Genomic DNA, 24,491 nt, shown 5'->3' with positions numbered 1-24,491 from the left:
CTCCCTTAATTCAATTTAATATCTTTGAACACAGGATTCAATCCCATTTCACTTCCTGGTGCACTTTTAATAGTCAAACAATATATTTTATATTTTTCCTTTCTAAGCTTGCTATTCTTATTCAAAATGTTCTTCATGAGAATTAATCAGAGAACAAAGTCTATGATGGGCATTTCTGAGACTTCCTTTGTCAATGAAATTAATATAAATCTTACCTTACCTTAGCTTCAGGTAGACTCTTCAGATAAGGGCAAAAAGTAGCCACATCCTTCACCAAAAGACCACAAAAACAGTCTCTAGGCTACACATTGAAATGCTTCTCCACTAAAACCTCTTGGGCCAGGTCAGCACAGTTCAAATCACTCACAGCAACAAAGTCTTCCATATTCCTTCTAAGATAGCCCATTCAGCTCTACTTAAAGCATTCCAATACTTTACAAATCCAAAGTCCCAAAATCCACATTCTTCCAAACAAAAGCATGGTCAGGCCTATCACAGCAATACCCTACTCCTGATACATCCTTCTGACTTAGTTAGGGTTTTACTGCTATGAACAGACACCATGACAAAGACAACCATTATTAGGACAACATTTAATTGTCAGAGGTTCAGTTTATTATCAACAAGGTGGGAACATGGCAGCATCCAAGCAGGCATGATATAGACAGAGATGAAAATTCAACATCTTCATCTGAAGACTGCTAGTGGAAGACTGGCTTCCAGGCCGCTAGATTGAGGGTCTTAAAAGCCCACAGCCATACCTACTCCAAGGCCACATCTACACCAACAGGGCTACACCTTCTAATCGTGCCACTCCCTCGGCTGACCATAGACAAACCATAACATACTCCTAATAGTCATTCTCATCCATTTTGCTAAATTTGTGCTAAAATACAATTTTAACTAGAGAACTTAAGCTTTTTCAATGAAGACTTGAAATGGGAAAATATAGTCGGCTATTAAAAACTATTGACATTTGGAGCCAATGCTATGATACAAGCCTCTACTATGAGGAAGACTGTGTCCATGGGTTCAAACCCAACATGGACAACCCTATTTTAACAAAATACAATAAAAACAAAGACATTAGCTGTCACAAGTCACACAAACCAGACTTATGAGCAGAGAAAGCTGGATTCTGAGTTCTGACTCAACCAGGATTACAGGAAGGACAGGCTCCAATCAGAAACATCAAGGGCAGAGAGAACTTGAGATACTCAGATGGCAGGAGGCAAACATAAGAACAGAAGCAACAGAGACCAAGGTTACTTGGCATCATCAGAACCCAACTCTCTCACCATAGCAAGTCCTGGATATACCATCACACCAGAAAAGCAAGAGATGGATCCAAAGTCACTTCTCCTGATGATGATGGAGGACTCTAAGGACATAAATAACTCCCCTAAAGAAATACAGGAGAATACAGGTAAACAGCTAAAAGCCCGTAAAGGGGAAACACAAAAATCCCATAAAGAGTTACAGGAAAGAACAGGTGAAAGAATTGAACAAAACCATCCAGGATCTAAAAATGGAACTAGAAACAATAAAGAAATCACAAAGAAAGACAACTCTGGAAATAGGAAACCTAGGAAAGAAATCAGGAGTCATACACGCAAGCATCACCAACAGAACACAAGATAGAAGAGAGAATCTCAGGTGCAGAAGATACCATAGAAAACATTGACACAACAATCAGAGAAAATGTGAAATGCAAAAAGATCCTAACCCAAAACATCCAGAAATCCCAGGACACAATGAGAAGACAAAACCTAAGGATAATAGGTATAGATGAGAAAGATTTCCAACTTAAAGGGCCAGTAAATATCCTCAACAAAAGTGTAGAAGAAAACTTCCCCAACCTAAAGAAAGAGATGCCCATGAACATACAAGAAGCCTACAGAACTCCAAATAGTTTGGACCAGAAAAGAAATTGCTATCACATAATAATCAAAACACCAAATGCACAAAACAAAGAAAGAATATTAAAAGCAGTAAGGTAAACATATAAAGGCAGACCTATCAGAATTACACCTAACTTCTCCCCAGAGACTATGAAACCGAGAAGACCATGAGAGATGTAATAACAGACCCAAAGAAGTGGCCTCCCCCAGCCTTCAACAGGCTGACTCAGACCTATTCTGCAACTGTGAATGAGACCACCTAGGGTGGAGTCTTCCGACCTTCTATTGTTCTGTCACCTGTGCTGCTCTTCTCCAATCTACCCTCTAAGAGGCTCAACCTGTCTTCCTGAGATATTCCTGAGATTGCTGACAACCTGTCCATTGGCGACTAGTTCTAACTTGGCAACAAAGCATCAAGAAGCCTGGCCTGGCAGGAGATTGGCCTTCCCCCTTTGTAAGCACAGACTTTTTTTTTTCAATATTTTATTAGATATTTTCTTCATTTACATTTCAAATGCTATCCTGAAAGTCCCCTAAACCTTCCCCCTGCCCTGCTCCCCTACCCACCCACTCCCACTTCTTGGCCCTGGTGTTCCCCTGTACTGGGGCATATAAAATTTGCAAGACCAAGGGGCCTCTCTTACAATTGATGGCTGACTAGGCCATCTTCTGATAAGTACAGACTCTTAGTAAACATGGGGCTTTGATCAGAAAAATTTTGTCTTGAGCTTGTTTCTTCTCTCCCTGTTTCCTCCCTTACAACTCCAGCCTCCTATTCATGAACTCGATTCATGTGGCCGCAGGCAGCTACAGGTGATGTCCAAACAGGAACCTGAGTACGGGAGGACCAGCTGAGGGAGCACTGTCTTGGTAGAGCTCTATGAGAAGATTAAGAAGATGTATCCGGCACAGTAAGCAACACTTTGTATTCATGCTAGCACTGGCTTTAAACTTCATCTTTTCAAAATTGATGTTGTAGGTGAGAAAGGATACAGGCTAGACTGAGTCAGCGTTGGCCCAGCGCTGATATCAGCTAGGGGTTGACAGTGGAAAATGGGAATGAAAAAGAAAAATTTTAAGCAGGCATTTGTCCACAGTCAAGAACTGCATCATGAGAGAGGAGTAGGGCTTAAAATAATAAAATAAAAATAAAAAGAGTAAAAAAAAAAAGAGAGAGATATACAAATGACATGAAAGAGAGATATCAAGAGAGAAGTATTTCAGAACTCTCCCAGGGACAGAGGGAAATCCAGAGACGTCCAGTCTTCTCTCTGGCCCCTACAGGAGACACTCTTAGTTCTGGTCACATCAAGTTCTCTACCTTCTCTGTATTGTCTGTGTTTGGTGCACCAATATGTCCACATGTCAATTCATATTTGTTTTTGTTTCATTGTATGAATGACTATTGTTCTATGTTTCATGTTGAAAAGAAAAGAATGGCTAAAACCTTATCTGCTGGCTATCTTGATTCAGTCTCAGTTTACACAGTGAAGGCTGATTTAAGTTGCCCTGCACCTTTGCCAGGAGTCAAGCACAACAGGATAGGTCCTGCTGAAAAGCTGCTTTTAAAAAAGGAGTATGCAGCTTCTTAGTTCTAAGGCAAAAAAGCTGATAGTTGTTTTTTCCTAGAAAATTCTCTGCAATTGTGATTTTTTTGGGTTCAGCAAATGACAAAGTACTTTTTATCTTGAAATTATAGCTAAAAAAAAGTAAAATTCTTTGATTGGTCTAAATTTATAAGATTCATGTAGCCACTTCATTTGGATTTTGACTGGTCTTAAAGGTATAAATATGCTCTGCATGTCTTAGTCATACTTAGTCATAGAATATTGGCTTACAAGTTATTGGGTATGATTGAAAAGGTGTAACATTGGTAACAAGAAAGTTAGTTTTAAATTAGTAACTCAGGGTTAGAGTCGTTTTAAACAACAACACGTGGCATAAACCAGCCCAGGAAACTAGGCCTCTAGGATACTTCTAAATTAGGAAAATATTTTATGTAATTCTTATCCTAGAAAGTAGACTTATAAGAGAGAAGATTTAAAACAATGTCTCTTTAATGAAGCATTAAAATTTGCACTGTCATGCATTCACATGTATAAATTGGCGGCCAAACTTTGTAACATTAAAGTGATGTTTTTGGTATTGATTTTTAAAGATAATAAATTGTTTAAAATTGGGTCTTGCTTACCAAAAGTTATATATACATTCTAATGCTGCATAAGAAGCTTAAAAATTATGGTTAAAATTGCCAATATTTCATTGACTGCAGTTTACAGTTTGATCACAAATTTAAGATTTTTTAACTCACCTACATATTGTAATTAGGATGATTATAAGAGTAATGATCTTATGAGAACGCTAATGCAGCTCATTGCGGCCATCTGGCCATACAAAGCAAAGACAGACTTATCTAGATATATTCATCTTTGTGCAGAAATCGGATTCTCATACAATCAATTTGGCTATGGTTGCTGCCTTGCAGAGGATTACAGTACAAACAATTTTTTCACAGTATTAAAGTTATAAGGAATGTTTTAAGTATAATCATCTTTAAAAAAGACTGTCCAAAATTGGAGAAATAGAGACAGTCAAATTGTTCCTTACCACAGGTCCAGGACTCAGGCAGTATGCTCAGATTAAGAAATATTTACATTTGAGTTAATACAAAGCTCAGAGCAGCCTCAACTTGTGTGGGGTTTCTTTTGTTTTAACAAACCTTGCCTAGGTAAGTTCTGAAAACCTCTCACCTCTCCCTGCCTTCAGGGAAATTTCTTTTTAACTATGCATCCTGATAATTGTAAAGGATTCACTTCTAGTGGGCTTGTAACCATTAAAAGGTTTTGCCCCTAGGTATGGCTAATAGTCTTACATTATGTAAGAAAAATTTTTATTGTCTCTGCTTCAATACAAGAAGCTAAGAGTTTGAATCTTTCAGTGTATATTGTTTCTTAAATGGAAAGTATTTTATTAGCTAATGCCTCTAACGGGAAGTTTACTTCAAATCTTTGCTCTCACACAATGAGCTTTAAAGTTCTGGGGAGTAGCTGTTGCTCCAGAAAAAAATTCAGAGACAATATTTTTTTAATATTTAGGGTCTTAGTTATCCTACAAAATTGTGGTACAGAAAATTTAAGAAAGAAAAGATGACTTGCTTACTTCAAATTGGAAAGGAGGAAGTCAAAATATCACTATTTGCAGATGATCGGACAGTCTACTTAAGTGAGTCCAAAAATTCCACCAGAGAACTCCTAAACCTGATAAACAACTTTATTTAAGTGGCTGGATATAAATTTAATTCAAACTAATCAATGGCCTTCCTCTACACAAAGGATAAACGGCTGAGAAAGAAATTAGGGAAACAATACCCTTCACAATAGTCACAGATAATATAAAATATCTTGGTGTGAATCTAACTAAGGAAGTGAAAGATCAGTATGAGAAGAACTTCAAGCCTCTGAAGAAAGAAATCAAAGAAGATCTCAGAAAATGGAAAGATCTCCCATGCTCATGAATTGGCAAGATTAATATAGTAAAAATGGCCATCTTACCATAAGCTATCTACATACTCAATACAATCCCCATCGAAATTCCAACTCAATTCTTCACTGAGTTAGAAAGAGCAATTTTCAAGTTCATCTGGAATAACAAAAAAACCCAGAATAGTGAAAACTATTCTCAACAATAAAAGAACTTCTGGGGGAATCACCATCACTGACCACAAGCTGTACTACAGAGCAATTATGATAAAAACTGCATGGTATTGGTAGAGTGACAAACACAAAGATCAATGGAAAAGAATTTAAGACCCAAAAATGGACCCATACATCTATGGTCACTTGATCTTTGACAAAGGAGCTAAAACCATCCAGTGGAAAAAAGACAGCATTTTCAAAAAATGGTGATGGCTCAACTGGTGGTTAGCATGTAGAAGAAGGCAAATTGACCTATTCTTATCTCCTTGTACAAAGCTCAAGTCGAAGTGGATCAAGGACATTCACATAAAAGCAGATACATTGAAACTTTTAGAAGAAAAATTGGGGAAGAGCCTCGAACATGTGGGCACAGGGGGAAAATTCCGGAACAGAACACCAAAGGCCTATGATGTAAGATCAAGAATCATCAAATTGGACCTCATAAAATTGCAAAACTTTTGTATGGCAAAGGGCACTGTCAAAAAGACAAAAAGGCCACCAACAGATTGGGAAAAGATCTTCACCAATCCTATACCTGATAGACGGATAATATCCAACATATACAAAGAACTCAAGAAGTTAGACTCCAGAGAAACAAATAACCCTGTTTTTAAAATGGAGTACAGAGCTAAGCAAAGAATTCTCAACTGAGGAATACCGAATGACTGAGAAGCATCTAGAAAAATGTTCAGCATCCTTAGACATCAAATAACCGTGAGATTCCACCTCACATCAGTCAGAATGGATAAGATCAAAAACTCAGGTGACAGCAGATCCTGGCAAGAATGTGGAGAAAGAAGAACACTCCTCCATTGCTGGTGGGATTGCAAGCTGGTACAACCACTCTGGAAATAAGTTTGGCGGTTCCTCAGAACATTGGACATAGTTCTACCGGAAGATCCAGCAATACTACTCCTGGGCATATATCCAGAAGATGCTCCAATATGTAACAAGGACACATGTTCCACTATGTTCATAGCAGCCTTATTTATAATACCTAGAAGCCGGAAAGAACCCAGATGTCCCTCAACAGAGAAATGGATACAGAAAATGTGGTACATTTACATAATAGAGTAATACTCAGTTATTAAAAACAATGAGTTTATGTAACTCTCAGGCAAATGGATGGATCTGGAGTATATCATCCTGAGTGAGGTTACCCAATCACAAAACAGCACACATGATATGCACTCACTAATAAGTGGATATTATTTCAGAAGTCCAGAATCTCGAAATATCTAAGATACAATTCACAAACCACATGAAACTCAAGAAGAAGGAAGGTCATAGGTGGATACTTCTATCCATCTTAGAAGGGAGGAACAAAACAACCATGGAAGGAGTTACAGAGACAAAGTGTGGAGCAGAAACTGAAGGAATGACCATCTAGAGACTGACTCACCTGGGGATCCATCCCATTTACAATCACCAAATCCAGACACTGTTGTGGTTGCCAACAAGTGCTTGCTGACAGGAGCCTGATATAGCTCTCTCCTGAGAGGCTCTGTCAGTGCCTCACAAATACAGAGGTGGATGCTCACAGCCATCCATTACACTGAGCATATTATCCCTATGAAGGAGCAAGAGAAAGGACCCAAGGAGCTGAAGGGGTTTGCAGCCCATAGGAGGAACAACAATATGAACTAGCCAGTACCCCCAGAGCACCCAGGGACTAAACTACCAACCAAAGAGCACACGTGGTAGGACTCATGGCTCCAGCTGCATATGCAGCAGAGGATAGCCTCATCAGTCATCAATGAGAGGAAAGGCCCTTTGTCCTATGAAGGCTCTATGCCCCAGTGTGGGGGAATACCAGGGTCAAGAAGCAGGAGTGGGTGGGTTGGTGAACAAGGGGAGGGGGTAGAAAATAGGGGTAGGGTGTTTTTTGGAGGGGAAACCAGGAAGGAAGATAACATTTGAAATGTAAATAAAGAAAATATCCAATAAAAAAACTTTATAAATAATAATAGTAATAATAACAATTATTATTATTATATGAATAATAAGTACAATTAAAAATGACATAGAAAGAAATCAGCATGCATCTTTCTAGTAAACATCACCTTTAGGGATTTTGCCACTTGGACATGATTATCATAAACGACAATGTCTACCACCAGATTCTGTAGCTGCAGAATGTGACTTAAGTCACCTTCAAAAGCAACGTCTTGTATGCAGACTCTCCAAGAGGGAATCTTTGTCCTGGTGCCATCCCATACCTGCCATGGAACGGTAAAACAAAGCTTAAAAATCTTCAGGCAAAAACAAGGTCAAGTTTAAAAATTAAGAGATGTAAACTGGTATCTTTTAACTTTAAATGTTAAAGTCTCATCATTCTTTGATTGTGAAATGACTAAATATAAACTGTTGCTTATGTAAAAATGTAGAAAGAGGTAAAAATAAACAAAACACTGTATGATACCAAGCAAACCATTAACCTGGAGTAAACAAGTTTTCTATTCTGTGTGCAAACATGTCTTTCTACTGTACAACCACATATGTATGACTCTGGTTACAACAAAACCTAAGATATGAAACCAAGTAAAAACACTAAAGCCATGAGACTGTATCTGCTCCAAACTAAATAACAAGAAACCAGAACATGTCTCAACAGATTACAACTGAAAAGCATTTATTCCATACTACACTGTATAAACAAATTAACAAAAAGTGCAGGGATATTTAAAGATGACTGAAGGTTGGAGAGCTGATTCAGTAGTTGACAGTGCATACTCCCCTTTCATAAGCCTTAAGTTTGGTTTCTACCACATTTCAAGCATCTCACACTCCACCAGTAAGAGATTCGACACACTCTTCTGGTTTATCCAGGCACCTGCATAAATATGTCCATGTACATAAGTGTTATTAAAAAGATAATTCTTAAACCACTAATAAAACATGTTCTTCTGATTAACTGTCAACTTGACACAGCCCAGGTTCATCTGAGAAGAGAGCCTCAGTCTGATCTACAAAGATCAGACTGCTCCATGTTCCTATCTATGGGGAATACTATACTATCTGCAGTAGGGTTTTGATTGTTGATGGGCAAAAGAGGGGCAAATCCGAGGTGAACAACATCACGTTTCGGCAGGCATTCCTGAACCAAGTAAGAAAGTTGGCTGAGCATAAGCCGGTCTTTAAGCCGACGAGCAGGTAATAGCATGTTTTCTTCATGGTTTCTGCTATATTTCCTTAGTTCTGTATGAATTCTCCATTTAAAATTTAGAGGTAATTCAGGGTGGAATAGCAAGCTTGAGACTCCGCTTCAGTATCGGCCCTGACTTCCCTCAGGATTGTAGTCTAGAAGTTTAAACCAGAGAAACTCTTCTGTCCTCTAGGTTGCTTATGATCAGAGTCTTTTAACAGAAATGATACTAGAACACATGGCTGCTGAGAAAACTGAAATGGAAACATCATGACAACTAAAGGAGGGGGCAAAGTTAGTATTGTACCAAGGTTGAAAAAAGGAAACATTTTGCATACTAACCAAGTATAATTTAGAAAGAATAATGTCTATAATTCCTCTTCTTATAATATTTAATTTAAAAAATCATGTCTGAGGCCAGGAGTATTAGCACACACCTTAATTCCTACCACCAAGGAGAGAGACGTAGGCAGATCTTGGTGAGTTTGAAACCAGCCTAGTCTACATAGTGATTTCCAGGTATTTTATCCAGCGATCTGTATTTTTCAATGTTCCTTTAAAATGTGCCAGCAGTAAGTGGTATCAGTAAGTCCTGAGTCTTGTCTAAGGACCATGATACTCCATTGCTTGTTTGATTATTACAGATAACAGAGAATTAAGCACAGGACCTTGATCAATGTGGTGCTGCTTAAAATATCCTCGATAGTACAAGCAAACAAGGAATAGGAATAATTAATTAACTACTTTCTGAAGGTCACTCATTGGCAATTATGTTACTGCTTTCTGGCTGATTTAAAAACAAGAATGACAAGAAATATCTCCGTGTTCTACGCTTCTCCATGAGCCATGCAGTGATGACTGCACACAGAGCATAATGACAGTAGACCCTGCAAGAAAACGGGTGGCAACAGAGCTGACTTTCTTTGTTTGTTTGTTTTTTGTTTGTTTTTTGAGACAGGGTTTCTCTGTGTAGCCCTGGCTGTCCTGGAACTCACTCTGTAGACCAGGCTGGCCTTGAACTCTGAAATCCGCCTGCCTCTGCCTCCCGAGTGCTGGGATTAAAGGCATGCGCCACCACACCCGGCTCAGAGAGCTGACTTTCTTAAGGCAGCAGAAATAAAGAGGAGTTTCACTAAAGAGAATGATGTGCATTTTATTATTAAAATAAGAAATAAATTCAGCATGTCACAAAGTCTGTAAAATACATGTCTGTTCTCTCTGGCGGAAAAGAACACAGAGTGTAGTAGAGCGGCATGAACGGGGACTTCTCAAAACAGTACCAAGACTCTGAATAAGACGGGCTGGAAATGCTCCATCGGATTGCTGCCGGCTCCGTATCCGCAGACAGGAGCACAAAAGTACAGTTTCAAGTATGTAAAGCGTACCTTTAGGAGAAATGACACTCCATCCACTTGTGCTTTGCCCAGGAGCTGACAGGTCAGGTCGTAATACTGCATGGGCTGAACATCACACAGCTGCACTAAGTTGGAAGAAGCAGAAATGTGTGTGGATGCCCACGTTCGCAAGGCTTCTACCATACTGTAGTCCTGAGCACTGAAGTTACATCTCTTGCTTAAAGTACGAAGTGTAACAGGAGCCCCTACGGTGCCATCAAATGTCAAAGATGCAAAACCAAACTTGCTGATTGCCTGAAGCTCGTTTTTATATGCTTGGATCTAAGAATGTGAGACAAAGGAGAAATCAAAAATATAAACTTTAGAAACCAAAACTTCAGATGTTAAAGGGTTTGTTTATTATTCCTTATTGAATTAATTCATGAAACAATACAACCAACTGATACTGTATCAGGTTACATAAGGCTGCAAATTCTAAAAAACTAAAATTTACTTTTTAATAGTTACCCTGATTCTACCAAACTTGCATTCTTACACTTATATGTTTAATTTATTAAAGTATGATTTTAAATAAAGTATGTTATGACAGTTACTTATGTGTACATCTAGAATCCACGAACGTGGAAAGCAAGCAGATGTAGCAGAGGCTAACTCATCCTTAGGACCGAGCATGCTGGACCGTGTCCAAACAACTTTTGCTGCATCAAGTCTGATGGCTCCTTTATGAAATGAACAAATATGCGGTGCTAGTATTTTTTAATGAACTAGTTCTAGTACAAATAAAATGCTCCCTTTTTCCTCGCAAACCTCTGGTAGTACTTTATGTCTGATAACAAGATATCATTATTTCATTTTCTTATTGCTTGCTAATTGATTTCCTATTGTTTTAGCTCTAATCTGTATCTTCATATTCAAAGTGCTCTTTGTAGGCAGCACATAATTCTTGCTTTTTATTTTTATGCTTTTCTGGCGAGCAAGAACACATTCACTATAAAAACATGATTGGTGCAGGAGCTCTGCATGGAGCGATTTCCCTTCTTTCCTTGACTCTGTGCTTTTCAACAACTGCTTCCTATTTTCCCTTTGTTTTATCCTCCTTTGGAATTCTTAACGTTTCATTTACTCCCTTGGGTAAAAATGGCTCCTTGTGTCTTAGTCTGCACTAAAACCCTGTATGTTTTTACCAGAAACTTCCTACATGATTGTTAATGCTTAAAATAATAATTTATCTTAGTGAAATTACTAGAATATAAAAAAAAGCCTTCATATTTATTCACTCTCATTTTGTCAACCCTAAACAACTTTCTAGATGAAAAGCCCCCACTATACTAAAGAATATTTTATTAGGACATAAAAATATAGGTAAATTAATTATCAAAAATCATTGCTACTGTTCTCTGTATAGAATATGGTTCCCCAGTGCTTTGACTTTTCAAGACTAGATATGTGTATGCATGTAGATGCATGTGTGCCGTGTGTGTATGGGTGTGTGTGGGTGTGTGTGGGTGTGTGCACGTGCAAGCTCTCTCACCTGTTGTCTTAGTCAGGGTTTCTATTCCTGCACAAACATCATGACCAAGAAGCAAGTTGGGGAGGAAAGGGTTTATTCGGCTTACACTTCCATACTGCTGTTCATCACCAAAGGATGTCAGGACTGGAACTCAAGCAGGTCAGAAAGCAGGAGCTGATGCAGAGGCCATGGAGGGATGTTCTTTACTGGCTTGCCTCCCCTGGCTTGCTCAGCCTACTCTCTTATAGAACCAAAGACTACCAGCCCAGGGATGGTCCCACCCACAAGGGGCCTTTCCCCCTTGATCACTAATTGAGAAAATGCCTTACAGTTGGATCTCATGGAGGCATTTCCTCAACTGAAGCTCCTTTCTCTGTGATAACTCCAGCTGTGTCAAGTTGACACAAAAATAGCCAGTACACCTGTATATCCCCATTCACCTCTCTTCTTTGGGTATCTTAAATCACAGATTACGTTACCAGATATTGTCCCAAAAGTCCACTGCACTCTATTTATTTTTGTCTAGTACTTATTTTCTTCATACCTGGCAATGTCTTTGGATCTACCGTCAACGTCTAATCCTTACTAACCAATGAAGTATATTTTTCATTTGCTTTTCCTGTTACATATTCAATTTACACTTGCTTCTTTTACAGAGTATATTTCTCTTTTTCTATTAGTTTCTTTTTATTCATTTTTTTTTAATTTGCTGAAATTACTTTGTTTAATCTTTTAGAAAAAAGTTACAATATCTACTATCTATTGTTTAATAGACACATATCTGGGCCCCTATGAAATTTGTTTGCAAATTCCACTTGCTTTTAAAACCTTATCTCCTAAGCTCTTCTATTCATGGTTAGTATTTTGTTTTTCTTCTTAATTAGCCACTGTAGTATTTCACTGAAATGGTTCTGAATCATGTTACCTCACCATGATGGGCAGAGTGTTGTTCATTTCGGCAAGTCACTAGCTGAGCTCCTGAAATGGACAAACTTAAGTTACACCTTCTTAGGGTGAATCTGTATGACACTCAAGGATTCCACAAAGCCCTTTCTTTCCAGTGGGGCTCATCCTGCAAACAGCCTTCTTTGTGGAACCTGTAGGTTTTGACCTATGTGCAGGAGAAGCCTTCCTATAGGAAAAGGGCTTCTGTGAGATAAGGAAAGGCTTGGTGCTGTCCTACCTGAGCTGGACGAGGTACTTGTTACTATGTGTGCAAGGCCTGCCACACACTCCTGTGGTAGTAATGCTTGTGGCTGCTATGGTATATGACCCTAGGTGTTGGAACAAGGTATCCACCACCTCTAATTCTAGTCTTGTTTTCTCTGCTTCCTGCTCTGGCACTCACATGAAGAACAATGCCACCAACATCTCTACCATGAGACTGAGCCAAATTGAACTTTTCTTTTTTAAGTTGCATCTGATAATAATTTGTCACAAACTAAGAAAATACAGTAATTGTTAACAAGGTATAAAGTTATTTAAGCCTCACTAAGCTGGCCCTCCAGCACCCCTACTCTTGCATCTCTCCAGTTCCCTGGTTCTACAATCCTTAAGTGACTTTGCCCTTCCTATACAGCATAGCTTTCAGTCAAGTAGCCATGGGTAAAACAGACTTATGGCATGTTTTCCATAGCCTTTACTCTTTAGTGCCTTGTCCTGAAGAATCATGTCCTTTTAGTTGAACTGAATTTTAATCTCCCCTCCTCAGCTTATCAAAACTACACAGCTCACATTTCAGATGTCTGAAGTCAGCGAGAGCAACAGTAAGACCCAAACTTAAATAAAAGTAAATTAAAAAGAGACAAAGGTCTGTGCTTTCATCCTTGACAAATTCTACATGGAAACTGGATAAAATAGATTATATTTGGAAATAAGAGGACAAACTGGATCTAGTCCCCATCACAGTTTCTGAAGCATGTCTTGGGAAAGAGGGCAGGTGATTCACTTAAATAATTGATGCCTGACACCATTTACATTTGTCTCTTAGAATGTTAAATGTCTCTCTCTGAAAAGGCATATAATTACTACTAGCAGCCTTCTTCTCCAGTATATGTTCGCTATAGAAAGTATAAAGCACACCTTCAGCCCTTGGAAGCAAACGATGTCTCCAACTTTATAAACGCTGGGAAGGGTATCATAGTCTCTACTAAAGAGCATGCACGTTAACTTCACATTTGTCTGGTCCACAATTGTGACAACAGAACAATAATCTGGGAAAAAAAAATATTTAACACAAATTAAGGTAAATGAAAGTGCTTATAAAATAAGAATATACTTACTTAAGAATGGCAAAGAAATATTACTGTTCCTTATTGTCTTTTAATAAAAAGATAGAACTATCAAACTGCAAAAATCAACCTTAAAATATAAAAGGAAATAAATATAAATATTCTATACTGATTTTCTAGAGAAGTAATAACTTTTTAATCACTTTAAAGTCAAGAAAGTAGAAAGAAATCTATCCTCATCAAATACCCCCATAAAATAAATTAATGTAGACATTTTTAAATGAATGCATAACAGTGAAAAAGGAAAACAAAGCAATGAAGTTCTAAAGAAATAATGTTTTCCACAGTAAAAGAAGATATGATCTAAAATATTCCCTTTCTGAAAATACTGACAGCCAGATGCAATGCACCTATGCTGTCACTCCTAAAATCAGAGAATTAGCAGGACACAGTCCAGTAGTTTTATAACGAATGAGAAAAGGACTAATAGCCCCATTTGTGGTGGAATATTACCAATACAGTCAGAGAAATTCAAAACCATTTGATTCTCCTTGTTTTCTATTTTGTTCAATGCTTTGCAATAGGGTGCAGATTCTCAAGTTCGAAGAAAGAATAAAGGGATATTGACACTTAGAACATACTTATCAAAGAAAAAGTGCATCGGAACATATGCCCTCCTACTGAAGAAATCAGGGTAGAGAATGTTTTATAATTGGGGATCTACTGCTGTGATAAAACACCATGGTCAAAAGCAACTTGGGGAAGTAAGAGTTTATTTCACCACATAGCTTACAGTCTCACTGATGGAAGTCGGGGCAGGAACTGGAAGGAGAAGATGATGCAGGGGCTGAGGAGACGGTCAGCAGGTGAATTAGTTCATCGCACAAAAACACTCTTTCACCTCCTCTCCCAACACACCTTATCATCTTGAAACAGTCTACACATTGTATCCATTAGTGCATGCTATACTTATCTGGGTTTTTGTTTTTTCTTCCTGTTTTTCATTTTTGTGTCAGACTTGAGAGTGACTGATGTGCGACTGTTACAGTATTTAGTAACATATTTACCCTCATACACAAACTTAATACTTATGTTTTCATGTAACTTAACATCTTTCCAAATTTTTACTTGTATTGTGTTGAGCAAAACTCAGAAATCTAACGACGACATTCACTTCATAAATTAAAATGACCAAAGAACACACATCGGTATTGCTTGGCATTTGAAAATCAGGATTGAAAGTGTTCTGAGACCCAGGTCACAAAAGGAGTTGTGTTCCTGAGTTCACCAACAGAGCTCTTGTCCATAAAACACCCGACATCTCAATACTTACCTGTTCCTTTGCTTAAGTACGGAGGCTTAAAGAACTTCACAACACCACAGACATTGACAACAGTGCCTTCCTTAAGTAGATTTAGGGGTGTGTATGTAGAAGGTGCTACTGGGGCCTAAAGAAAGAAAGAATAGCTGGTGAATTTAGCAGAATTTAGCAGGCGATTTACATTTTTCAATATTATGATAACACCTGTAAATTACCAAGCTTACATACTATTTCACTTTAAAAGATTTATCCTGAAGAAAATGACTTCCTGGGGAAAGAGGTAGTGACAGTAGATAACAATGCACAGCTTCAGCATTCTGCTAGCAGCCTTCAGATGAAGATGTAGCACTCTCAGCATCTCCTGTATCATGCCTGCCTGGATGCTGCCAATGTTCCTGCCTTGATGATAATGGACTGAACCTCTAAACCTAGTATCAATTGCCTCCAAACATGGTGCTGGCAACGGCTTTGGTGATATCAACAGGTGGAAGAAAATGGCAGACTCAATGGAGTCCACTCCCCTGTCTTCAGTGGAGGATCACCTGGCTGTCCTTTGTCCTTCTCAGGAGCTTCTAGAGTCCTATCAGAAGAAAATGGCTAACTGTGAGTCAGAGAATGAAGACCTGCTGAAGAAGCTAATCTCTACAGAGAAGCTTGCAAAGAGCAGCATAAACGTGAGTGGAACTTGCAGCAGAGGGAGGAAGAGATTGTGGAATTGCAGAAAGCCCTAAGTAGTATGCAGGTCTGCCTCTTCCAGAAAAGGGAACATGTTTTACAACTCTACTCAGAAAAAGACTGACTAAGAATCAGAGAACTGGATGCCAAGAAAAAGATTCAGAAGCTGTTAGCTCTTGTGGGACCAGACGCTAGTGAAGTGACCTATTTTCATAAGGAGCCTCCCCACAAAGTCAGCGTTCTCCTGAAGACTCTCCAGGCTGCAGATGTGTGTGAGCCTTCTGCTTCCAAAGCAGACCCTGGAGTAAGCAGAAGACAAGTAAGAATAAAGGACAAGGAGGACATTTCTGAGCGCGACCAGAGGGACACAGAGACACTCCTCCTGCAGGTGGAAGCATTTCAGGTGCTGCTGGGAGAACAGACGAAGCTTTCTAGAGAGCAAGTTGAAGGGCTCATGGATCAGAGTCGAGGATATCCAAGTTCAGCACCTGAGAAACCAAGAGAAAATTAAGGAGCTGACCAAGTCCTCTCCATCATACCCAAGAACTGCTCTATGAGAGCACCAAGGACTTTCTACAACTAAAATTTGAAAACCAAAATAAAGAGAAGGTATGGCTGCTTGAGAAAGATCACCTGATGTTAAAATATGCAGTATAGAGAGCACAGTGTAAGAAGAAAGAAAACGAACTTGGAAAAGTAGTTCCCATTTTACACGAGAGTCATCATGCTCAAAATGAATATACTAATTCTCCTAAGGATAAGCTAATACAAGAGAAAAGGCTATCCAACATGTACCAAGAACATTTCCCTAGAAGAAGAACTTGTTCGAATTCAGGAGGAAGGAGGAGGAGAGAGATCTTCAAGGATCACAAGATGGGTAAGCACTTACAGATAATGACAAAGACCTATCATGCTTTGGAGCTTTAAACAATCCTGGAAGTAGAAGGCTTCAAGCCAGACATTAAGGTTCTCCCACAGAAGCTGAGAGACCTGGAGCGAATGCTCTATAAGGCAACCATGAACAACACCCATGGAAATCAGGACCTGGCCATGCTGTGTGAAGTCCGTGACAGCAACAGGAGAGCTCATAAGATACAGGGAGAACTGAAGAACCTCAAGTCTAAGGTGTTTGGTCTGGAGAATGCGCTTAGGCTGTGCCATTGTCTCCTTTCAGGGTTGGCTTCTGGAGACCTGAGGCAAGCTCTCCTGTTCCCACAAAGTGGACATGGAGTTGTCCAGAGTAGTGGCATCAATTTTAATAAAGATGGTGTTAAGGGCATGATAGCTCACACCTATAATCCCAGCACTTGGGAATCTGAGGCAGGAGGATTGCCGCAAATTCCTGGTACAAGCAGGTGGATCTCTGTGACTCATGGCCATGGCCACCCTGGTCTACAATAGTGACTTCTAGGCCATCCAAGGCTACTTAATGAGACCCTATCTCCAAAAAAAAAACAAACAAACAAAAAAAAAAAAAAAAAAAAAACAGAGAGGAAAAGAAGAAAATCAGTGGCAAACCTGGCACTGGCAAAGCTGCCCTGGCAGACTGCTGTCTCACCATCCTTTTATATATTGACAGGCATTTCTGTCTTTAAAGTCTGTGATGTAGCTTATCTGGTGAAGTGCTGTCAAACATACAGAAAGCCCTGGTTCTCTCACTAGCACCCCCTAAAGCCAGGTTTGGTGGCTCACCTAAAGTCAGCACTGGAGAAAGGTACACGTAGGAGAACCTGAGTTCTAGGCTAGCCTGGGCTACATAAGACCATGCTTAAAAATGAAAACCAGAAACAAACACACAGAAAAGAAAAGAAAAACTTAGGAAGAGCCATTTTGCTGAGTGTCAGTGGGGGAATATGTTTCCTGGAGACCAAAATCATTCACTGAAGTCATTCACTCAGGAATTACATACACATGGGCAGATTCACAGACTTAGCTGTGTTATAAGTGACTAACCACCAGGGGGCAGCACAGCCCTTACTCTCAAGTAAAATTAGTCATAAAGAAAAGGGTAGGCAAAACCAAAATGATAATTTATGTGAAAAAGTTTGACATTTTATTCATATTTTTAAATTAGTCAAATTAAGTATTTTCAATAAAATGTGTGGTTTAAAATATAAAAAAAATGTACAGCTTCAGAAGATTATTATACTATTGATAACAACTAGTTCATCTATTGAAATCAATGCATCAGCCTATAACAGCTTAAATACTAATTATACTTCTTTAACAAGAAAGTATAAAAAATCCATTAAAATGTAGAAGCTGGAAAGCTGGAAGGCAATCCTTTCAACTCTGTGTGTCATCAACGTTACAGCTCTAAGAGAGTCTTCCTGACGGAGATGAGTGAGGGCAACTCTGGAAGCCCAGGGGACGACCACAGCTCTGTGCTCTCAAGGACCTGGAGCCCATCAACTACCATGGAGCTCAGCAAAAGAAACAGAAAGAAAGCCCTGGCCGAAGCTCTGAGAATGCATCCAGTATTCTAATGTAACAAGCATGTCCCTGACACTGTGATGAATGGGAGAGCTAGCAGAGCTTAGGGATATGAACCACTATCTACTCAAATGCACAAACAACAAAAACACTTTTAAATTATTAATTTGTCATTCCACAAAAATTAGTCACTACCCATTTAATAGGTAAGTTACTATTTTCAATATAAAATAATACATTGATTTTTATATATACTCAATTCTCTTACAAGTTAGGTTAATGTACCCTTCAATAAAAATTATCTGTAACTATTACACATAAATTCACCCAATAATTCCGAGTAAACAAGTAGTCAATTTGTCTTCCTTGATGACAGTACAATGTGGGATCCCTAAGAGTAGTCTATAAAAGTTAGGAGGCACTGAAACCATTTTGAACTTAGGAGACAAACATCTTTAGGGAAGAATTAACAGGGCTAGGTAAGGGGAATGACTTGAGAGTGTGTATCACTGGTAGGTGGTAGCATGGAAACAAAACAAAATCCACAAAGCAAACTGTACTTAAAAGCACTTGGACATTAGTTTTACATCAGGAATCTGCAAGCAATTTGTTGAGGTGATGCAAAAAGCTATGTCTCGTATCTATAGCAAAAGCATACACTCTTTATAGCAGTTTCCCACATTCTAGGCTGATAACATGAGCTCATACTCCCTTTTGTGATGGTGCTAACTGAGGCATTTCATTGTTTTATGGTAATAGTATAAGAACAAGAATATTCCTGCCCAGAAGAACCTTGCAAACAGAACTTAAATGTGACCAGTGTTGCTACCAAATAAGATTTTGTTTTCTGGTTCGAGGCACAGTCTCCTTGAGAGACCCAGTATGTGATCCTACTGCCTCATTCTCTTGAGTAATGGCATGCTAGGACCACAGCATGTGCCAGCACAGTTAAGCTAAGAGTTTTTTGGTTTGGGTGGCTTTGTTTGTTTGTTTTTAATAATTGTCACAAATGACCATCCTCTGCAGCATTAGATCACAGAGGTCTAGGAAATCACTTTTAAATACACTAAAACATATTCATGTGGCAGCTAGAGGCTTTCTATTATAAACTATGATAATACACTAAAGATAATCTAATAACATCTTCAAAAGTCACTCAGTATATGCATCCCCCTATCTATATTTTGCAAAGACATAAAAGGCTTTTATTATGTCTTGAAGGCTTAAGACAAAGCTCATTATAGAGTGAGGACATGTGTATCCAAGGACTAGGGACTAAAGAAGTAGCCCACAGACAGCGTTGACTGTCATTTGCAAGAGCCTAGGTTTTATGCCCAGAACCAACTGATCAATACAACAACCACAACCAGACCTCACAAACAAACAAAAACCCCATCAGTAAACATTATATTCGGTGAAATATAATTTACAGCAGTGAGATAAAAAGCAAGACAATATCTGCCTAAAATATGAAAATCGGGGCTACAGGGCTGGAGAGATGGTCAGCAGGAAGCACTGGCCATGATTTGTGAGGCTAGAGTACCGTGGTCAATGCTAGGTAGGTAGCTTTGCAGCTCCCCTGCACTTACAATGCTCTGGAGACAGGATCTTGGGAGCAAGCTGAGCAGCAGAACAAGAATTAGCAAGCTCTGAGTTTGATGAGACAGCATGCCTCAGAATATATGGTGGAGAGAGAGACAGGAAGACACCTGACCATCTGTTGTTGGCATCCTCGTGTACTTCCCAGCTACACACAGTGGTTAAAGGCCTCTTACTTGCAGAGGACCACAGCTTGGTTTCTAGCACCCATACTGAGTGACTCACAAAACATCTATAACCTTAGTACCATGAGATCCAATGCCTCTGTCCTCTATGAGCACCTGCACAAAAGTGGTGCACAAAAACTGAAGCAGGCATACACACATACACGGAAATGCAAATAAATAAGTAATAAACGTGGGTACCATTACATTAACATTATCAACACATTGAGGTTCACTCAGCTGTGAGTACAGGAGCTTTCTGTCTGCTGCATTAGACACCAAGCTTTTATAAAAAGCAAAAATTGGTTCTAAAAGAAAGTATCACAAGTATAAAGGGTTTTATGGATATAATCTGTTAAATCACGGTGCATAAAAACTGATTGTAATACAAGCTGGCAAAAAAACAGAAGAAATTAATTTGCCTGTGGTTTAAAATAATAAAAACTGCAATGTCTTCACAAAGCTTTTTTTTCTTCTTATGTCTGTAGAGCTTATGAAGAGATATTATACATAATGAAGATAACAAAACAAACAAATATTAGGTAAATATATGACTATAATGTAACATCATCTTATAAAAAAGTACAGGTATCAGTTTTCTATTTTATTGTCACTAGAGAAAAATTCAAATAAAAAGTAGGCTAGTTGGAAATCAAACTATAAAGTAGATCAAGTTATGAAGCAGATGGGTAAGTGTATGGATTCATGTCACTGTATATACTAAATGAAATTAAATATCACCTTACCGAAGACATTACTCTGTGGAAAATCCCGTTACAGATTTACCCAAGCCCTGAAAACAAAACAGGAAAGGTTTATTTGTATGCATGTTACCTCCAAATATTTTGAATTACAGTTAACTGTAAACTTACCAACATTCCAGTTCCCTATGGTGGCTCTTACAACTGCACCCTCCGCCTGCTTCCACTGGCATCTCAACTCAGCTGCACAGGCCCCACCCCAACTCAAACACACACATGCACATAACTTAAAAAGTTCACATAGGTAGAAAATTGACGTTGATACTCGTTTTTTTCACTTGCACAGAACCATCCCAGACTTTCCCCAAGTAGCAATCATTTCATCTATAAGTTTGATCATCTTCAATCTAATTTATTATGTTTTAATATCAGAAAAAGGCCACTGCAGGCCAGACCATCCAAAGCAATTCACAAGCTTACACGAAATGGACTGAATGCCCAAGGTGCCTTTTCCTTGCTTGACAGGATTATTGGAGCAATAATAAAGAGAGAGAATTCTCCCTACATGAGGACATCTATGTAAAAAGTTATATAATGAAGGCAAACTCTGTAAGTTACTAAGATGATTAAGCCATGTTAACTAAATCGCCAACAGAAAACACAGATAGCTACTCTAGCAGCCTGGATGTGAGAGGAAAGAAGGGCTTTAGCACACCAGAGCATGGGAAACACAGGTTCAGACATGGCAAAAAGGTCAGCAAATGGTTTTGCCTTTTCCCTTTCTCTCCCATTCACTGTACCTTGCTAAACTGTGAGATTACATTCCTGAAGCTAGCCACCAAGATTCCCATATTTGGCCACTTCCTCCCCCTGAGACTCTCTACCTGAGTTCCAGCTACCAAAGTATTAGAAGACTAGAGATCATAAGCTCCATTTTTGGCTACCCTAATCAACCTATCCAGTCAAAACAAACAACCTCCTCTTAACAGAAGATTTCCCCTTTTAGTTTTATAAACTGCCATTTACAAAGAGGTTATATCTGTCTCCTCCCTATCCAGAGGCAGTCCCTTTGTCCCTTGGGGCAAATTTCCCTTCCTCCCTTCTCCCTTGTACCTTTTCTCTTATCCCTAGTCCTCTATACCCCATCTTTTGTCTCTTATTCCCTGTCCTTTGTCCCTCTGGTGCAAATAAATCTTTGTGTTAAGAATTTGGTCTTTGGGTATCATCATGTGCCAGATCCTTTCAAAATGTGTCTGGCCTCCTAAGTAAAAGAGAGGAGGCCAAGGGAGACACTACGGCAAAGCTTTGATGATGAAAAAGCAGCTTTTCCTTATATAGGCATTGTCTCCTACAACTATATTATCTATTAAATTCACTCATACATGTGTGTGTCCCTGTGAGATATACATATAGAAAGTTATCTATTTCTACAGTATAAGCAGAAAGCTAAGCAGAAATGTAGCACACATACACCTCATTATTACCTTATTAAGGTCTAATCTTCAAAGCAGCTGCTTAACTTCCAAAAACTGAAGAAATAACAGAGTTTTCCCTAAAATGGAGAGAAAAATAGTAAAGATGACTGCTTTTACAAACTATATACATTTTTTTCATGCAAAAGTTTGAATACAACTGAAAGCTTTTGAAATGTCTTTATCTTTTAAGAAAGTTTTCAGGATACTGCCAAAGTAGCATCAACCCTAACAAAACACATAAAGTCACTTAGAGGTTCTGAGAAAGGGTTCTTCTCACATATGACTACCTGAGAATTACTGTCCCAAAGGTCTCTGCTACTGCCTCATCCTGCATAAAGCCCACTGCATACACAACACACACACACACACACACACACACACACACACACACACAGAACCTCTCTCTGTGCAAGCCTATGCTGCTAATATCTATGGCTGAGGATTACAGCAATCTTCAGCAAGCATGCTCACTTGCCTTTAAAAACTTGCACTGGCACAGCACTCCTTAATAAACTCATACCGTACTACGGGATGTGTCAGGCAATCAGGATATTCGATTCCCTTTCTTAATCTTTAGAGAACCTTTCTCTGAATTTCACCTGGACCATACTTTTAGGAATTCAATATACCATGTTCTAGTAAATATTAAGTCATCTGGGGAAAATCTGAGGAATAAAAATATGTAGGATTCATAACTTGATTTAAGTCTTATTGAAGATACAGAAAAAGGTGAAGTTTATTAATTTCCCAAGCTGTTTTTTTCAACCCAGTAATACGATCTCTCAGCAAAATAAAATGTTGCTTTAGAAGCCAATTACAATTTAAGAAAGAAAAAAATTCTTAATGTGAAGTGAAAAACTCATAAACTAGGACAATGAGGGCAAGTCAATACACAACAAAAAGTTGTTTAGTCTCTGCCCCACTGTCAACTTCAGAAAATAATTACCTAGTCAAAAGTACAGGCATAATAGTGTTTTATAACAGTTCCTTTCAACTTCTGTCTCACACACACCATGGACTCTTGGTAAACAACCATATGGGTATTTATTAAACAACAGATTAAAACCCATATGAACCTCATACCAATAAAGTCACTATCCACTTTTCGAAGAAAAAAAAAAAACAGATTAAAAGTAGATCCTACATTAATACTCTTCAATATTACTAAAGAAAGCAAAACAAAACAAAACAAAACTGAAAACAAATTATACTTTGGCAAAACGTTGCTTTTTGTGTCCTCAGCAGGAAGTATCAGCTTGAATCAAAGTACTTTTAAAAGCCAGTTTTCCGACCTGTAGCAGGGCAGAGTAGCTCGTTCCTTTAATCCTAGCGCTCAGCCGCAAAAGCCGGTGAATCTCTGTTCACTGTGCACCAGGTTTATGCTTTTCTTCTGACACTTGTCACCTGAGCAAGTACCTGAAGCCTCTGAGGCCCCCAATAAAACACACACACACACACACACACACACACACACACACACACACCTGAAGATTGAGGCCTCCCTAAGAGAGGATGCGGAACACAGCGGGTTACCGCTGCCGCCAACGCTTAGCGCACTTTCTCCACAACTACCCCAAATGTGGTTGTAAACGACCCCTCACTACCCCAAATGTGGTTGTAAACGACCCCTCATATCATCCAGGGCCCAACCTCCAGCGATTACACCAAGAACTCCAACACCCTAGCGTTCATTCTCTCACAGAACACCGAGGATCCCAGCAACTTTTTCAACCTGCAGCGACGCGACCTCGACTTCCGGAGCAGTGGGGCACACGCATGCGCACTCCAACCATTCCGCCCGCTTTTTAAAAGCTCGTGCTTCCCATAACAAAAGCGAAGGGCAGGCGGGGCCTCGGCCAAGCTCCTCCCAGTTGGTCCCTGCAGAGTAGGAAGCCGGCTGCTCCTCTTTCCACGCCCCTAATGGATTTTTCAGGGGACTAAGGCGGGAAACTGTTCAAAGGATAGTAACTAGCTTGAAAGAGTCCTAAATCCTGTAGCCAATTGGAACCCTATTCAGAGTGAGACTCCAAATTCTATTTTGTTGAATAAATGGATCAGAGGCAAAACCCTTTGTTAACCCTCTAAGTTAAGCCCCCAAATGCATTTTTTACACGATGTAATAAATAGAAGTTGTTTTGTTGTTTTTTAATCGCAGTTTAGGGCTACTATGCTATTGTCAGGCAAGTTGAAAAATACCAAGAATCCTTTGTTAGCCTGAAGATTTATCTTTTTTACTATATTTTTGAATGATGAAAAATTGTCATGAGTTTAGAAACTTTGTAATGA

The 24,491-nt window shown here is 39.0% G+C and overlaps 1 protein-coding gene and 1 pseudogene across 3 annotated transcripts in view; one reads left to right on the top strand and one right to left on the bottom strand.

The window, feature by feature from the left end:
- The window catches only part of LOC110283827 (protection of telomeres protein 1-like), a 62,879-nt gene extending 38,921 nt beyond the window's left edge, over positions 1-23,958 (bottom strand). The window contains exons 1-7 of one of the 3 annotated variants that reach the window (XM_029471541.2): positions 23,856-23,958; positions 22,215-22,282; positions 20,776-20,822; positions 15,171-15,285; positions 13,689-13,819; positions 10,127-10,417; positions 7,660-7,815 (exon numbers count right to left, since the gene is read on the bottom strand). In XM_029471541.2, coding sequence (XP_029327401.1) covers positions 7,660-7,815; positions 10,127-10,417; positions 13,689-13,819; positions 15,171-15,285; positions 20,776-20,784 — 702 coding nt within the window. In that variant the 5' untranslated portion in view covers positions 20,785-20,822; positions 22,215-22,282; positions 23,856-23,958. Of the gene's footprint in view, positions 1-7,659; positions 7,816-10,126; positions 10,418-13,688; positions 13,820-15,170; positions 15,286-20,775; positions 20,823-22,214; positions 22,283-23,497; positions 23,833-23,855 lie in introns of those variants that run through there. The other 2 variants (XM_021149361.3, XM_029471542.2) reach the window with 2 other exon arrangements.
- On the top strand, positions 15,458-18,319 carry LOC110283884 (coiled-coil domain-containing protein 77 pseudogene; annotated as a pseudogene).
- Positions 23,959-24,491: the final 533 nt, after the last annotated feature.

The sequence above is a fragment of the Mus caroli genome, unplaced genomic scaffold, assembly GCF_978045245.1.
Source record: "Mus caroli unplaced genomic scaffold, Mus_caroli_1 scaffold_18, whole genome shotgun sequence".
Lineage (NCBI taxonomy): Eukaryota > Metazoa > Chordata > Mammalia > Rodentia > Muridae > Mus > Mus caroli.
The sequence above is the reverse complement of the archived record's forward strand: the minus strand, read 5'-3'. Positions and strand labels throughout refer to the sequence as shown.